Here is a 19,258-nt window from a genome sequence, read left to right on the forward strand (position 1 = left end):
AGATAGTTTGGAGAGACATGTCATCTGCTGGTCTCGATCCACTGTGTTACATCAAGTCTAAAGTCAGTGCAGTTTTGTTTTCCCACAAAATCTTACAGCACTTCATGCTTCCCTCTGCTACTGACAACTTTTATGGAGATGCAGATTTCATTTTCCAGCAGGACTTGGCACACTACCCACACTGCCAAAACTACCAATTGATTTTAAATATTATTAAAATTTTCTGAGACACTGATTTTTGGGATTTCATTGGCTGTAAGCTATAATAATCATCAACAATAAAATAAATAAACTCCTAAAATAGATCACTCTGTGTGTAATCTGAACTGAATTACTGAAATAAAGTAACTTTTCAATGATATTCTAAATTTTTGAGATGCACTAGTATATAGTTAAGGTTATATATAAGCAACAGTGAACAAATTCACTATTAAAGTTGGTATTACAAATTACAATGTTGGCATATTAGTATCAGTTACTGGGTGTGAGCACTGGTGGTATTCTTTTGTATGCTCTCCGGGAGACAGAACAAACATAATACAAACACACACACACACACACAGTTAAAAGGTAGTTAAGAAACTGTTGCACCTGTCTACACAGGTCGACCTCCAGCTGCGGGGTGTGTGTCTGTGAGAGAAACAGAGTAAGCGAGACCGAGACTGAGCAGCAGGTGGTTAGGCCATTATGTCTCCGGTGTTTGTTTAGTGCATTAAACACAGACTTTTTCCCCATTATTCAGGACTTACTCACTCCTACACACTTTAATAACAAACACAAACACAGATGTGGATGTACAGATTAACTTCCTTACATTCAGAACATTTGCAACAGTTTTACAAACAAACAAATAAAAGTAGTGATACATTCAAGACCAGGATCATTAAACTGTAATGTAAACACATCTTTTAGCACGTAAACCAAGCTTGTATTCTGTTAAACCCATGTTATTATGTCAATCATTGTATGTGTGTGTCTGTGTTTGTGTTGCAGCAAGCAGTGATTGAGAATCAGAAACGCAGAGAGACGGAGGAAAAAATGCGCAAGGCCAAACTGGCGCGAGAGAAGGCAGAGAAAGAGAAGGAGGAGAGACAGAAGAAAATGAGTGCTGGGCAGATACTCGACATCAATGACGGTATGTTCTTCTTCTTTTTTCAGCATGAGAGGGAGATGATAGTGATAGGTGTGTGGGAGGATCTGTGTGTTTAACAAGAAGCTGCAGCTCTGCTGAGCAACCACTGAGGGCAGTCACAGACCATGAAATGTTTAAAAGTGTGTATGCGTGTCAGTGTGTGTGTGATGTTTTATTTATTTTATGTTATTTTATTTTATTTTTTGCTATGTTTAAAAGTACTGTGCAAAAAAAAGCCCAAGAAACTTTGCTATATGCGTGCAAACAAAATTATTATTATTGTTTTTTTATTATTATATTTTTGTTCTACAAGAGTGGTCTACAGAACAAATTCTTACACGTCTGAAATTAGGGTTGGGTTTATGCTAAGACATTTGATACATACACAGAGAAGTAGATTTTTAATGTTCATTTTTTATTTCAATTACATTTACGTAATTATATGTACATTTATTGCAACTGTCTTACACTCAGTCACATTTACCCAATGCGACTTACAATTAACTCATATTACAGAAGTATCTGTTATATGTAGTCCTTAGCGTTTTGCTTGAAGATTCTTATTGGCTGAGAAATCAAGCTTGATAACTGACCTATACTTCTACATCATCGTCTGTACAAGCGACCTATGCTTTTGTGAGCATTTATACATTTGCACTGGTCAGAAGCACCAGTGCAAATGTATAAATAGGCACTACAGTTACACCACCAAAACAGTAGCTGAAGTGTTGAATATAATGTTCAGGGGACCAATCATGTGTAAACATGCATAGATATATCAAGCAGAGCATAACTTGGCCTTTAATCTACCTTTAATCTTTATCTGGAGCTCCTCTGACCTAATTTATTAAACAAAGCTTGGTTCCAGATTTCAAGATTTTGGCAGTCAGTGCCTGAATATGTTTAAATCAGTAATCAGCTCACCTGATTTAACATGATTAAGAACAGATTCACCACACCACGCCACAGGTGTTGGACAGTAATATTCCACATAATACTGACCCACATGGAAATCGGTTTTATGAATGGTTCAATGGACACAGAGCTTTACATATATTCATTAATTATTTCTCACACTGTTTTCTAATCAGTGTTTAGAAACACATACAGGCAGATTCCAAAACCGGGACTACAGCACTATCCGGACATGATTAGTTTTTTAGGGGCACGTCTGTGAAAAACATTTCACACTTCTACTCAGTAATAAAACTCTTGCATCCAGACTGCAATTAAGAAAAGAGGAAGACCAGTGAGGTTTTTTTTGGCTTTCTCGGTCACATGACCACAACGTTCAGTAGCTCCTCCATTTCCACTCGCTGTTGTGTTTACGTGGATCTCCATGGAAAAGCGCGCCCAAAGTGTAATTACAGTGTGTGGCAGTGGGCAAATAGCTATTTTATTAAATAAGAGGAGACGAAACTCAGAGATGTGACTCCGGACAGTACTTAAAATTACCGTAGCACCAGTGAAAAACAGCAGGTAATTCAGCCTGTAATTTTCTCAGAGGACGTGTAAAAAAAAAACACATATATGGTCAATCCAGACGGGAATAAAAAAAGCAGGACCCCCATAAAAGAGAAAATTACCCCAGGACTTCTTGAGAAACTAATCCTGTCCAGATATGGCTTAAGCCTAGTCATAGACTGTTTTTGTCCTTTCAATAAAAATCCCCAGTCAAAATGCAGTGTAGTCCTGTACTAGGCTAAATCCCTATCTGAGAAATTGCACCTTAATGTCAAATTAAGGACTTTAAACATTTGCACAGTACTGTGCATCCCAGACTTTGACTGGGATTGCACTATTGACTGTAGGAACCAGCTATTAGACCTATTGTCTGTCTTATTGCATATCCTGGACATTCACCAGCAGATTAACCGAGTGCCGACTGTTTACTTTTTAACTTCTATCAAATTAACATAAACATTGATTTGATTAGCTGTGGTTTTTACTGTTAAATTACCTTGAAGTGAACAAGCAGAGTTCAGGCTGAAGTTTACAAAGTCAGTTACTCAGCTGCTGCACAGAGCCCTACATATTGTATGTGTTTTAAGAATGTGCAGTTATATACAATACTGTGCAGTAGAGAGAGAGAGAGAGAGAGAGAGAGAGAAGTGGAAAGAAACAGATTGAGTAAAGGACAGGAGAAAGCTGTGTGCTATCATTTCTGTTCTGCAATGCGAAACTACTTCTCGCTTTTTACAGACCTTGAAAGGAGAGTTGGAGTAAAAGCAGCTGAAAGAAGGAGAAAATCTCTTTATCAGCAACAAACATGTTTCAGAATGAGCTGCTAATGCTAATACCCTTACTTCTATAAAGCTCTTTAATGAACCAGCCTGGCCACTACCAATCAAACATCAAATGCTTTACACACATACATATACGTTCACTCTTTTTCACTCTCTCTCTCTCTCTCTCTCTCTCGCTCACTTTTCCTGACCTACTTTTAGTTTGGACTTCTCTCCTCCTCTCTTCTGGCTGCTGTTTAAATCTCAAAGGACTTTAAAATTCCACTCTCACCACCGGTTCACTACTCTGGACACGCTATGAGCTAACGAGAGGTAGAGAGGGAGAGAGAGAGTGATATGCTTGCAATATGCTTGTGATATAAACATATGCTTTCATTGTGTACATTCATAATATACACATTAACATAAATACTGCTTAATGCTTAAAGATTGGAAACTGCTTTCACCATATAGAGTTTCTTTCAATATATCTTAATATATTTGTCTGTCGTTCTTGGGCTATCAGCATGTAAACTAATCATGAAGCATTACTTCAGGGTTCCGACTTGGGGAATGCCAGCTCCTGTATAAGTTGTGAAGTGTTATCTAGTGAGTGGGGTAAAACACTGGCCAAAGTGCTCGTGGCCAGATGAGGACTGATAGTGGGTGCGAAATGGATGAGACATTGAGTTTCTGAAGTTAAGCAGTCATGTAACATTCCTTGATCCGCTTTTGTGTAAAAGGCATTGCCATTGGGGCTCTGAATGGTCCAGCAGTCTATAGCATTATGGTTGCTATGATCAGGAGATTGCCGCTGGTTCAAATCCCGTTTATGTAGCTTGCCATCAGCTACTGGAGCCCTGAGAGAATACAATTGTCCTTGCTCTCTCCCAGATGTCTCCCCCCATCACTCCTAAGGTGATGTCGCTCAGTAAGCTGATGTATCGCTCACTGGAAACGTGTCGCTGCGCTTTCCTCCAAATGTGCTGTGATGCTACTTTGCAATGGTTGGTTGGTAATTCGAAAAGAGGAGGTGGCTGACTTCACATGTGTCAGAGGAGGCATGCGCTTGTGTTGGGGCATCACTAGTGATAAGGGGAGTCCTATTGAGTGGGTTGTGTAATTGGCCCTGTGAATTGGAAAAGAACATGGGATAAAAATTTGAAATAAAATAAAAAACAAAAAGGCATTGCCTCCAGAATGGACAGCCTTAGACATGTGAATCTCATCCACAAGCACATCTCTCAGGTATCTCTCAGGCATATCTCTCTCTTTAGCTTTCATTGGACAATGCAAAATCATGGAACATTGTACTAATTCCTGTTCCATGACATTTGGCATGTTTTTGTCCTACCTCAAGTTCGCTGCAGTTGCCTTTTTGGTGCATGGAGGGCCGTTAGATTTGCATACAGGTGGACTGTTTGAGGCGGTTAGTGTAGGGATACACCCTATGCAAACTTGCCATGAGTTATACCCCCTTCTTAAGCTGACTGTGGGTGTGAACTTTGATGCATTCTTATGCTTTGTTAGGTAATTTATCACAGTGCAGATTGATATTTAAACATGTGCTTTATGGGAAACTCAAAACTTCTATTAAGATCATCAAAATAAAAAACAATAAATTCTACATTTGTTTGTGTAATAGATACATGTTAAGTGATCTTAACTATAGGGTTGACATTTTGCCTAATGTCAGTTGTAGGCTATCTCCAGCTTTCATATTGGCACATGCTTTTAACATACAGTAAAAAAAAGTAGAAAGTAATATCTGAACAAAGCTCTGAGACCCCTTCCCATTTCCTCCCTCCCTGCACTTTTTCCTACTTTTCTCCTCAATTTCACACACGCTCATTCTCACACATGTGCACACACAGGGTTCAGTGCCCTCTAAAGGGGACTTGAATGTTTGGAATGCTCAGCCTTGTCTTCTTAAACAGACACACACACACACACACACAGTCTCAGTGCAGCCCTGCGACCCTGAGAATGAACGGCAGTGTTGATGGTTTTATCAGTCGTTGGCTGGTTTCTACAGTCAGGTCTCTGTTTGAGTTCTGTTCCCACTGCTCCACTGTAACCCATAGACTGCAGGCCAAATGCTCCCAGTCTTCCCATACATTCATTTTACTGCCATTCATTCCGGTCAGTAGATTTCTTGTTCTGTAATGCACTTTTCTTCCATGCACCAGACTCCTTTAACCAGTCACTTGTTATTATGTTACTATTCTCTTTTGGAGCAAAAGAAATGAGTCTGTTTTATAGGAATTTTAAGGCCCTGAACCCTAATTAAACTACAACTTGCAGCAGCAACTAGATTTTAATGTATACATTTATTTGATTTAAAGCTATGGTGTGATAATCAAATATAGTAAAGTAACAAATCAAATAGTTTTTTTTTTTAATAAAAGTTGCACAAGTTAGAATGTTATAATCACGCAGCTCTGGGGCTCTCGCACACATGAGCTCCTCCACTTGTCCACATATAATTTTGCAGCATTGTGTGTGGCTGTTCCTAATAAACATTGTTCTTAAATAACAGGTCTGTGCTTCTTCAGTGCTGCACTGTTAATTAGCATCATTATGAATAAATGTAGCTTATTTAAACAGCCTGAAAATGTTTTTGAAAAGCTCAGTTTTAACGCTCTACTTACTTTTTAAAAATGTTGGGTTTAAATTGAGCTCAGGCTAATAATGAACGTGCACTGGCACAGGTCGGGTCAGATTTTTTGGGCCCAGTCTAAGCTCTATTCTTTGGTATAGGTGTTGATTGCTAAGTTGTTGCCATTGTTTCAGCTAATGAGTTATTATTTAGTTGCAAATTTTTTAAGAGATGATTGCCAAGGTGTTGCCTTGGTTTCAGTGTTGGTTTCTAAGATATTGGTAGGTGATTACTGTGTAAATGGGCTGGTTGCTAAGATATTACTAAAGATACCAGTGTATTGCTATGGTGGTTGCTGTGGTTTCACTAAGTTTTTGGTGTTACTAGGCTTTTGCTACAGTGGTTGCTAAGGAGCGGCAATAGTTTAGGTGTCTGGTAGAGCTGTGGAACATTATTTTTAATAGGTATGGGAACATGTTGTCCCATGGTCCCAATTCTCCCATTGATCCAAGTCAGATTGGTTTAGACAACATTTAGAAATGCAGAAATGTATGATATTGGTTCAACAATTTTGCTAAATAATGTTAAGATTTAAATAATAATAAGATTTTTTTGCGTAAATGTTTCGACACATTTCAGTGTGCTCCAATTATTGTGTTTTGGCCACAAAATTAGTGTTCTGACACCTATTGTACAAATACTTTTGCACTAACACAAAAATTGTACGTGTACACTTTTTAATATGAAGATGGGCATGTGAGCTTTGGAGTGGTGTCAATATCTTAAACTATAAAAAAATATATATTAAAATGAAAAATAAAGAATAGCATGGTTATAGATGGTATATGTACCCTCTTGGATGATTTGTAGACACGTTTTTTTAGTCCATACACATGTCAGAAAGGCATTGTTAACCCTACATCTTAACATAAAGGCTTTGTTAGAGTTCATCTTACTCTTTAGAAATGGACGATGGTTTTGAGGTGTTTATTCTAGACTATGCACTCAGCTTCATGTCAGAAGAGTGGAGTTTTAGACAGATGTGAGACAGTGAAGAGAAGCAGGCTGTCTTCTGTTCCTCTCAGTCAGTTCTCAGTCTGGGCATTAGGAGTCAGTATTGCTTGAAAGATAGAAGGACCGCATCTGCTCACAACAGGATGTGTGTCACTGCTGGTGGGGGTGGGGTGGGAGCGGGGTGGGAGAGCATCCCACGCTTAGAGGAGGCAGATGTCCTAATGGGATTGAGCTCCTTCGGCCTCATGTGACCATACACACACACACACACACACACACACACACACAGGCACGCACTCACAAACACAAACATACACTGTGTGCTTATTGTCTCAAATATCATGTGTTGGGATATCATGCTGGAATTTACACACTGTTAATAGTCAATTAGATTTGATTTAAGTACATTACAGTAATTCAGACAAGTACAGAATTAGATATCAAATTATACAGAATATATGTGGGGAAAATACATGTTTTAAAAACTGAATGCAATATTTATTTAACGTGTCTTATGTATATATTTATTATCTTTATCCAAGACACCAGCTGAGGGCAGCAGTGACATGGAAAACACACCTTATAAGCATAAATAAGAAACATAGTGTAAGCTATAACATTTCACAGTGACCGAAAGCCAGTTATACATCCACTATACAAATAAATCAGTGTTATGAATGTGATGAAATGTACAGATTTAATGATGATAATCACACACCCAGCTGTACATCTGTACACATCTGATCTGCCTGTGTGTGTGTTTGAATAGATGATCCACCATAAGGGGTGCTAGAGCTTCACAGATAGAGCAGTATAGGTGTGTTTGCTGAGTGTGTTTTTACCGAGGTGTCCATTAGGGGAGCTGCAGGCTCACAGATGTGCACTGAAACCTGTGTCTGACTGAAGTCCCACAGAGCAGATTCCCTAATTATATTATAGAGCTTAGAAGAGCTTAGCAGCTCGTGTGTTGGGAGTAAGCTGTGTGTGTCGGTTCACATGCTGTCCTGAGTGATTAAGATGTTTCTGCTGCTGAGAAGTGTGTCAAATAGCAGGACCAGTTCTGCTGACTGTGGACTTGTGCAGTGAATTATGTGCATATACTGCATATATACAGTATACAATTGAATATAATGTGTATCCATAGCATACTGTGTACTGTGGGTCTACAGTATATTAATAACGATAGTAATCTATATCTACAGTGTATTATATGCAACTGTTATACATTTTATATATATATATATATATATATATATATATATATATATATATATACACATCACATCACATAAGGTTTATATCTACAGTATATTGTTACATAGACTGTATATCCACCGCATATTATTACATATAGTGTATATTTGTAGTATATTATTACATATATAAAAAAGATGCATAGCTTTCAGACATCAAATAATGCAAAGAAAAGTTCATATTTAGTTTTAAGTGTTCAGAAATCAATATTTGGTAAAATAACCCTGGTTTTCATGCATCTTGGCATGTTCTCCTCCACCAGTCTTACACGCTGCTTTTGGATAACTTTATGCCCCTCCTGGTGCAAAAATGCAACCAGCTTGGTTGTATTCTTGATTTTATTCCAGAGGTTTTTAATTGGGTAAAAATCAAAGAAACTCATTTTTAAGTGGTCTCATTTATTTTCTAAGCTGTATATTGTATATCTACATACAGTATATTATTGCATATAATCTAGATCCACAGCCTAATATTAAATATATTAAATATCTACATGTATATTACATATGTTACAAATCCACAGCATATTATTAAATGTAGTTTACAGTATCAGTCAAAAGTTTAGACCCACCTTAAATTTATCAGTTTGTCATTATTTTAAATCATCCAGCCTATGAAGAAAAACTTTATTTTCATTTTAATTTTCATTAAAGAAAAAAAAGTGTTAAACCAACCAGAATATTTATATTATATTTAAGATTCTTTAAAGTAGCACCTCCTGCATAGATGACAACTTTGCACTTCTTGACATTTTCTCATAATTTTAGGGTTAATTACTTACATTTCTTGTGTTCAGTTGTAAAGTTGTGAAGAGGTAGAGTTGGTATACACTGAATAGCTCTATTTAAGTAATGTTCTGATCCATATTATAACGCTAATTTAAAAAAAAGAATGATGGTCAGTCAATCCCAAAAGAAATGAAAAAAAAAACTTTGAAAGTATTCACAAGTGCAGTTGAAAAGACCATAGAAAATGTTATGATAAAACTGGCTCTCATCAGGACCGTCCCAGGAAAGGAAGAGCACGACTTACCTCTGTTACACAGGATAAGTTTATCAGAGTTACCAGCCTCAGAAACCGCAAGTTAACAGCTCCACAGATAAGAGTACATAATTAATTGTGTTTCTTCATAGTCTGGAGGACTCTAGTATGCATTTACAATGTAGTTCCCTACATATAGAAACATTGAATGGGAAGGATTGTCCAGACTTTCCCCTGGTACTACTGGTACACTGGTACTACTTGTATTCCACAGCACATTATTACATATAGTATATATCCACAATATATTACTCTTTCTCTTCATATAATCCACTCTTTTTGATGCAGTATTAATGTATTTGAATAATCCTGAATAGTTGTCCAGCTGTCCAGCTGCCAGCTTTTGACGTGTCCATTAATAATTAATTACCATAAATCACTAAGTAGTTTTGAATGCAGATAATAATTGAGTTATGATGTCTATCACACAGTCTGTATGTAATGTAGGAAGATGCAGTTTTCGACAGTGTGCAGTGCTGTTATACTGTTTTGTACTGTATTATACCGTCCGTGTGTTTGTGTTTATGGAGTTAGCTGTTAGCCGTTTGGCTGCAGGCTTTATATGTATTTATAGACATTAGAGAGGCACTATGTCACATAAGCCCTTTGTGAAGAAAACAAACAGCACACAGCTGTGGGCCCTGTGTGCTGCTTCCTGCTGCAGCCTGTATTAGGAGTTAACAGTCATGTCTTTATTCCTCAGATTTATTCCTCAGATTCTTTATAGATTCACTTTATAGATTAATCTGAGCTTCAGAAAAATAAGTCTGACCTAAATTAGTCCTCATGCAGTTTTTATGAGAGGCCTCTCAGTGGCGTAGATGGACCGCGGGTGAGTGTGTGTGTTTGTGTGTGAATGGGGTCTTTTTTTTATGTGCTGTGACAGCTCAGACACAGAGCCATCTGGCACAGGCTTTACAGGGGATTAAAGCCTGGGTCTTCTTTATGTGTGTTTTGGGTGTTTTGTGGGGGTGTGTTTTTTTTTTCTTCTGTGGAGTGTGTGGAGGAGCAGGGTCATTCCTATTTATATAATTTTTTATTTGTGTGTGTTTGTGTAAAGGAGTGGTGTGTGAAAAAGATCTCTGATCTCTTTGTTCAATAAAAAAAATGCCATCTAATCAGTAATCATATAATTGATCACCCACATACAAATTGAAACATGCTTATCTACAGTTTATTGTTGCATATTATTATTATACTGTATTTGTCCAGTATATTAGTACTTTTATGACTTATAAACGACTGATGGCCATTAAATTAAAACATGTATGTTGTGATATGTTCAGTACTGTAGATTAACAGCGTATTATTACACAGTTGCCATATATTTCATATCAAGAGTATATCAGAGTCTATATATAATTAATATATAATAATATGTTAATATACTGTATAGTATATTAATACATGCATGCCAGACAGACAGACAGACAGACAGTTTCAATTTTATTGTCATTGCTCAGTACAGGTACACGGCCACAAAAATGAAGTTAGCATCTACCAGAAGGGCAAAATAGTAGCAATAGTGCAGGAGGCAGTGCAAATGGGCAATAAATAATTATATAATATGTATGTACATAATGTATATACATGTGTATATACATCTATTTACATATGTTTCATATGTACAGTACATTAGTACATACATCCTCCATCATATCTGCAATGTATTAGTACAAATGCTGCATACATACTGCAGATCTATAGTATTTGATTATACATATGAGGTGTATATATCATATTTAGAGTATATTAGTAAATGCTCTGCATATATAGTATCAAAACATTACTGTAATACCGCATACTTACAGTATTATTGCTTATGTTTATATAAATGATTTTTTTGTCCCAGCTTCTATCGGTTCTATATGGCTGAATCTATGCAGTAATAGAAGTGGGTCACTGCCCATCTGGGTTAATGTGTCTAATGTGTCACTCCATCCATGACACTGGTGACTTCCTCTGTTTTTGTATGTCATCACATCCGGTGGGAAGTGTGTGTGTGTGTGTGTGTGTGTGTGTGTGTGTGTGTGTGTGTGTGTGTGTGTGTGTGTGTGTGTAGCATAGGGGGCACTGTCTGCCCAATTTCCATTCACTCTCAGAATAGAATTGTTTTTTTGTTTGTTTTGTTTTTTTGGCCTTTTGATATAATGTACATTTATTTGGCTGTTGTTCTTTACATTTTATTATAGTTGTATGATTAATATTCCGAAGCAGTGCTTAAATTTATTTTTTGCACTGGCTCCTGTACAGTATTTGAATGTGTATGTGGTTGTTTGACCTAAAAACCTGTAACTTTTTATACTATAATAAACTTTATACGTAACTAAGGACTGTGTGTATGCAGGAGTGTGTGTCCTGTAATAGCCTGTTGTTTCTATGTCATTATGCTTGCAAATAACACATTTCTTTGTGGTTTATAGATGGAGATGAGACTGGTATCATGGACGGTCTGTTGGAAGCTTTGCAGTCTGGAGCGGCTTTCAGGAGGAAGAGAGGACCACGGCAAGCAGGTAGTGCATCAGAGTCTTTATTTATGTAAGATATACAATCTAACACAGGTGGAGAACTCTGGTTTTTGATGAATGGATGACCCTGAATTTTCATGACACAGGGTGATGAATTACACAGATTTTCATAATGGAAAATTGCTTATTGATCTGGCTGCACACGGTTTTTCATGACTTCATACCAGAACTAAACGCACAAAAGATCTAGCAATACTATGCCAGAGAATTTTTAGAAAGTTCATATGGAGAAAAAGAGATAAGTAATTATTTTTATACTTAAATGTGTACATATGTCCTCAACAACATAAAATGTTTTATCACTGCAAATTTTTTTTAAAGCTTTTAAATTTCAGTTATTAGCCTTTTAAATATGCTCTAGCTGTAACTCCAGCATCAGCTCAAAAACCAGTCAGCTCACAGTAGCAGCAAAGCTAGCACTTCTACTGTGTATGATCCATTAGCCATATAAAAATTGAAATATAAAGTTATTTTTATTTATTTTTTTTTTGCTTTTATAAGTAAAATACATTATTATACATCTAAAATTAAAGAAACACTCGTAACAAGTTGTTGATTACTTTTTTAGCTCCATTCAGCCCCATTGATACAGAACTCTCCCTAGGGTTTAACAGACAGTCATAAGATTCTATGTGATCCAATTGGCTGTAGGTAGTCGTAGCTCTCGTCTCCCAGTCACCGACTGGATCAGATACTAAGCATGCTGATTATTTGCCTGGTGCCCGCCACCCGTCAGTGATGGCTTGAGTTTTAATTATTTAAATACATAAGCTAAAAGAAAACTCTCATTCTCAGATTTCTATTTTACAGTATTATCCCTATTTTAAACTATGCTACTATACATACTGTTCTGAGGTAAATGCTGTTTAGGTTACTCTAAGTGGGAGCCCCTGATTTCATCTGTGAAGAAACATCACCGGATACCCCCTGTTGTCTTTGCCATCTGTGTGTGCTCAGGATTTTAGTAGTTAGATTAGTTTTTGCCAGTGCTATAGGAGGAGGTGGGTTTATAAGCATGTGGGAGGGGGTTAAATGCTGATTAGCACTTTAGTTGAGAGGCTTTATTCCTCATCTTCTCACTTTCTCATTCATTTGGTTCTCCTGCTGCTCTGTAGAACTGTCTGTCTGCTTATTTACTTTGATGGCTGTTTTTTGGGCAGGATAATATACATCGAAAAATCACAAATAGTAACCCTAATAATAATTCAGTTCATTATGTGTTTATAAACACAGTAACTAATAGGGTTGTATTGATAAAAATCTCAGATCAGTCCGTACTGCAGTCCACAAGTTCAGTACGAAGCCAAATTACAGAACATGAGGCTATTCCAGATTAATTTCATTTATTTTAAAAACAAACACTGTCCTTGTCTGATATACCATTATTTAATGAGTTGATGTATGAGGGCAAAGGTCAGAACACCTAAAATGTTTTTTACCATTAAAAGTAAGTAAGTAGAGAGTGCACCAAACCATGACTTCAGTACCTTTACATATTCAATTACACCCACACTTTTGATTAAGAGGTCTCTAAAGTGTGTGTGTGTGTGTGTGTGTGTGTTCACTTGCATGCATGCGTGCAACTGGATATATGGCTGAATGGATCCAGATGTGGAATAGTGGCACTTGTAGAAATTCTTCTTTCTCTCTTTCTCTCTCTCTCTTTTTCTCTCTCCCTCCCTCTCTCTCTCTCTCTCTCTCTCTCTCTCTATTTCTCTCATATGTTTCCCGCTTTTTTTTTCTTTCACATTTGAATTCCTTCAGTCTCTGGTGCCTCCGTCTCCAGGGTAGCTATTTTCTGGGGTCTTCTCATACATTCCTGAAGACATAACTGGGACAGCTAAAAATTGAGAGAATAAGGAGGGATTGAGCACTAGAGGTTGTTAGTGTGGGTTTTGTGAACCTTGTGTATCTACTGAATGTTAAATCTAGACTAAAAGACCTTTCACAGCAGTGGGTAACACCACTATCTACTAGTGCTATACCACATCATGTGGAAAACTGGGATTCAATTCCAATAACTTTAGTAGAGTCCTTGGGCAAGACTCCTAACACTACATTGATCCACCTTTGTAATAGGAATAGCCTTGTAAGTGTCAGCTAAAAGCTGGAAATGTAAATTTTATTGGTTGACAACCAATTCTTTACAGCACAAATGAGAGTAACTAATTGTAAAGTAATATTAAGGAATACAAATAATTACAAAATATGTTACAAAATATGAATAATTCGAATAACTGCTAAACTAAGAAATCATTTGAAGCTATGTTTGTCTGTCTGTGTGGTTACCAGCTATTTTTTTCTTCATGTCTAAATGGCCTAGAATGTCACAATTTACATTTTCCAAGCTGAAGTGAAGCAGAGAACAAATTTCAGTTATTTTGTAGGAGTATCTTTCTATTCCTCCCATAAAAACAGCCACAATTACTGCTATGTGTGCGCTGAGCATGGCAAGAGACCGTATATAAAATAGTAGCAAAAAAAAAAAACAAAAAAAAACACAGCAATATGAAGCCTGCTGCTGTATGTTATAGTCTTGTTAACTAATAAGAGTGAATGTGAATATCCACTGAATATTTAATATCAAAGGCACTTTATCAAGCTCAAATAAATCTTGGATCAGTCCAAACTGCAGTCCACAAGTTCAATACGAAACCAAAATATATAACACAAGGCTATTCTAGATGTATTTAATTTTTTTTTTTTTTAAAGAAACACCGTCCTTGTCTGAAATACCATTATTTAACCCTTTTAAACCTGAATTTTATTCAGTGATGGAAAAAGGTAAGAATGCTGTTTTCTGTTCTGTCTGGAATGCACAGAAAAGAAGACTTTAATATTCTATTTTAAAATATATTTATTGTTTTTTGTTTTTTTCCTTTGCATTGGAAATGTGCGTGTAATATTTTGTATTTCATATTGACCCTTTTATTTCATAAACCATCCCTAAACAGTAAAAAAAAATGAATAAAAAGTGTTCTAAATGTCATTAAATTAGTAAAAAGTAGTAGTACTACTGTTTTCCCAGTGCAGTGGGCGGGGCTAAGTTACTGTTTCATAGGTTTAAAAACTCCAGAATTGCTGCAGTGTGTGCTGAAGATTGCAAGGGACTGTATATAAAGTATTAGCACTGTTGAAAAACGTGAAAAAAATCACAGCAATATGAAGCATGCTGCTGTTATAGGATTGATACCTAATAAGAGTGAATGTGAATATCGACTGAATATGTAATATCAGATTCACTTCAATTTACTTAAATAATATGTAATAAATTGGGAATGTAAAAATACAGACGCTCTTCTCTCACTATTATACAATGTCTATATTTACCATTCTGGGTCAATGCCTTTCTCCCAGCCGGCATTTACGCCCTCCTTACCCCTCCACCTACCTTTCCAGATTACGCATTCAGTATAATGTATAGCTCGTTGCCTGTTGTTTCTATTTTAATCGTTAGTTTTAAAGGAAGCGGACGCTGGGGCTTGTTTGTGTGTTGCTGGGTGACTCATAGTTAGCCTCATATTTTTAGCTGTTCTGCAGAGGTGAAGCTGCAATCTCCTGTTTCTCCTGTAACACACAGTCCCTCTGACTCACCCCAGCATATACCACTGACCACCACCCCTCCCCAACATCTCACACACACACACACTCAATCTGACCCACACTTTAACCACCTAGCCTCAAAAGTACAGCATATCCAGCACCCCCTTTCTCTGGAATTACACATCTTGCACATTCCAGAAGAACCCCACCCAACACCAACATATCCATACTCCCGTTCTGTCTCTCTTTCCCTCTCTCTCTCTCACACACACACACACACACACACACACACACACACAAACATATTTGAATGGCAGCCATGCCCATAATAAGTATGATAAAAAAAAAAAATCTTGTCACATGATTATTTGATTCCATATTCTCTCTTTCTCACACACACCTCCACACACACTCATGCACAAGCACACACACACTTGTGGCTGGCTCTATAGATGTTAGATGAATAGAAGCAGACTGCAGGCATGTGGCCAGGAGTCAGCAGATGGCCTTTCACCTCTCACCCCTGACTCAGTGTAATGAGTGAGCAACCAGTCAAAAGAGAGGCTCAGATCCCCCAGCAGCTGCCGAGTTAGTGACAGTAACACACACACACACACACACACACACACACACACACACACACACACATAATGCTTAAATGGACTTCCAGAGTACTCCACACACATTCACAATCTATCATTCACTCACTTTCTCACTTTCTTTCTAAATTAGTTCAGTATTAGTTTTAAAACATTCATCCAACAGTTCCAGAGTATAGTGAAAGATGAAGTTAACCACACATCAGAGAAGCTACCCCACCATAAAATAAAATGAAAAATCAGTGGTCAGGGATACATGAGTCTGTCCACTCTTAGGTCGACTTTACACTAGACTTAGTACATCATACAGCGAGCATTACACTCCAATATCAGCTAGTGTAGCCTTTTACACCAGCAGTGTAAGTTACCAGTGCTTTGTAGACAGATAATAAACATACACATTTTTCCTGCTAAATGTACGTTAGCATTTATTTCTGTACAAAATGTAGTACAAAATACATTTTATCTAAATATACAGTGTATTTCAATAAATAGAGCTGGGTCAAAATTCGATACCAAAAAGACAGAAATGTCTTGGTACTGCTGAGAACCGTATGGTTAAAAAAAAAAATTTGGTGCCTGTATTATTACTGTGCATGAAACACACATAGACATAGCAAACGTGGAGAGCACGAACAGCAAGTTAAAACCAACTGCGACACCGCACACAAGCAGAGAGCTTGTGCAGAAACGCCGTGAGCAAGTTCACAGTAATCATTCAAATTGTGGCCACAGTGTGCTTAAATCTCAGATGCTTGCACTGTCTCTTATAATATTATAATACAGAATAAAGCTCTAGTCTGCCTGACCTAAACTACACTACACTATTATTACTGCTTCCATTCCCAAAAATACAGGGATTTAGCAGCATTAAAAAAAGAATCATGATTTTTTTTTTTTTTTTTTTTTTTTTTTTTTTTTTTTTTTTTTACACAAACATGCTCATTTTTCAACAAGATCCAAAATATGGAGTCTCCCATGGTGACAGTATTAGAATGAGATTACATATGTCCGAATTTTTTGCTTACAATTTAGAACAAGGTATCAAAAAAAAAGTACTGTTTGGATATCGGTTCCAAATTCAAAGTAATTTTATCAGTACTGAAAGTACAGAACATTTTAAAACAATAGCCAGCCCTACCAAAAAACTGACCAATAAACGTGACATATGTTGGAGCAGAAATGTATTTATATTCCACGGCTGTAAGCTGTTTTCCACCTAATATAGTAAACCAGCAGGCTAAAATAATTAGCAGCAGGCTAAAAAAAAAAACATGAAGATAGTAATAATATCTGATTAGAAAAGCCAATTCTGCCACTTCTGCCCTTAAATTGGCTTTACCATTAACCTGGACAGGAGAATAAATTTAATTAAAGTAATAGTAGTAATATAAGGTTGTGTCTTGGCTTTTTATGGGTATTCTAAATGTGCAAGTAAGCAAATTAGTAAATCAGTGATTCTAAAATCGCTTTAAAATGACAAAGATTTTGTTTCTTTTTATCACTGTTTTAGTTTGTTAAAAGAAAACTCTTGTATTTTGGTGATTGGAACACGACTCCCTGACTCCTTGAGATTCATCACAGTTGCTTCTAGTCAGAGTAGCTTTCACTTTATAGGGAAAATAGAAATTGTTATATAAAATATAAGGCTAAATGTCCAGATCATGGGTATGGAGATATATATGGTAAGTGTGGTGGTGGTGTATGGGTATGCACATGTGTGTGCTTGACTGCACTTATTCTCGCCTTTAATTTATACACACATCTGCTGGGTCACGACCTGCCAAACAAAGCCCCCGACACACTCCTACCACCAGCGACCAGACACACACAATACATCACAATAGAGCCTGACACACAGCCCTGCTTTAAAACACCAACACTGCTGCTTCATCACCAGCCTACGTCACAAAAGAGTGAAGAAAGCAGCCAAGCCTGCCACTCGAAGAGAGAAAAAACACACAAAACCTCTCATAAAACACAGGCGTGCATCTGCAGTGCTGCCAGGACCTCTTTACGCTTTACCCAGTACTAAAGAGAGATGAGCAGCCTACCCTCCATCTAAAGTAACCTACCCTACATCTACTGCTGAGGGCGCAGTAAGCACACTTTGCTCCTCAGCAACACGCATACATGGATACACACAATATAATGAAGCGTGTGATATATCCTGCTTCCTCTTGGGGGTGCTGGTTACCTCAAATCTTACCATATGCATGTATTTATTATGTAGTTACACTACATATTATTTAAAAGAAACATAATTTAATTATTTATCATATAGGTAGCAGTGAGATTAATATTATCCTTTCTGTTAAGAATAAACTCTCACTTAATGATTAAGCTCAGATCAGATTTTAGTCAGATTTCATCAGTGGTGACAAATTTATATGTAGGTCGCTCCTACATTATCATCACAATCCATTAATACAACTTTAAACACTTAAAATAACTAATAAAGCAGCTATTAGAACTCTTAGCATATATTCAAATAGTTATGGATTCTAAAAACATGAGAATGGGTTATTTGGAGCTTATCTACTCACAGACCAAAACAGACTAGGTAAAAACCTGTTCATCAACCTGTTTGTAATGCACTAAAATGAAAATTTTTGTCTAAAAGTAAACAAAATGAAAAATTTGGCATAATACTGAACTGATTTTTATTTGTTTTTCAATATTTAATAAATTAAATAACCTAAATGTATTTGAAAAAAATTACAGAACTACCATTCAAATATTTATTAAACACTAAAACTTCTTAATAAAACCATCAAAACCATCAAAGCACAATACAGTTCAGCAGTTCAAGTTTAATCATGAATTTACTTAAGCAGTGCTGTTTTAATAACAAGTTTACTTAAGTGATTCTCTTCCGGTCATAAAGTACCTCTGAACTGTTATCCTGATCATAAATGTACAGTGTGGGTTTGCTGCTGTCAGTTAAAAAAAAATCCTTCGTTTATTCGTGAGACTTAAAATAAACATCATTGTTTTTGTGTGTGTGAAGGTCTTCAGATTTCTCTGTAAAGTGGGTCGTTTACGTAAGTTGTAATTAGTTGAGAGTGTGTCAGTAGGGTAGCGTGTGCTTGGATTGCACTCTCCCAGAGGCAGGAGGTAGAAGACTGAGAGAGGGCGGAGATAAAGCGGGGTGAGAGAGAGAGACGAGAGGAAGGAAATGAGATTGCTAATTAAAAATCACAGATGGTCTTATCTCCCGTTTTCACAGATACAGGACGCTGCTGTGGATGTGATTCATTGCCGTGGAGAGAGGCTATGTTTGGGATATGCTATCTTGGAGAGTCCCGTAGAGGAAAGCAGAG

At 36.9% G+C, this 19,258-nt stretch overlaps 1 protein-coding gene across 1 annotated transcript in view; it reads left to right on the forward strand.

Moving 5' to 3' along the window:
* The window catches only part of LOC125799042 (protein diaphanous homolog 1), a 33,761-nt gene that overhangs the window by 6,784 nt on the left and 7,719 nt on the right, over positions 1 to 19,258 (forward strand). The window contains exons 8-9 of the mRNA XM_049474736.1: positions 994 to 1,135; positions 11,689 to 11,778. Of these exons, the coding sequence (XP_049330693.1) occupies positions 994 to 1,135; positions 11,689 to 11,778 (232 nt within the window). The remainder of the gene's footprint in view (positions 1 to 993; positions 1,136 to 11,688; positions 11,779 to 19,258) is intronic.

The sequence above is a fragment of the Astyanax mexicanus genome, chromosome 2 (assembly GCF_023375975.1).
Source record: "Astyanax mexicanus isolate ESR-SI-001 chromosome 2, AstMex3_surface, whole genome shotgun sequence".
Taxonomy (NCBI): domain Eukaryota; kingdom Metazoa; phylum Chordata; class Actinopteri; order Characiformes; family Acestrorhamphidae; genus Astyanax; species Astyanax mexicanus.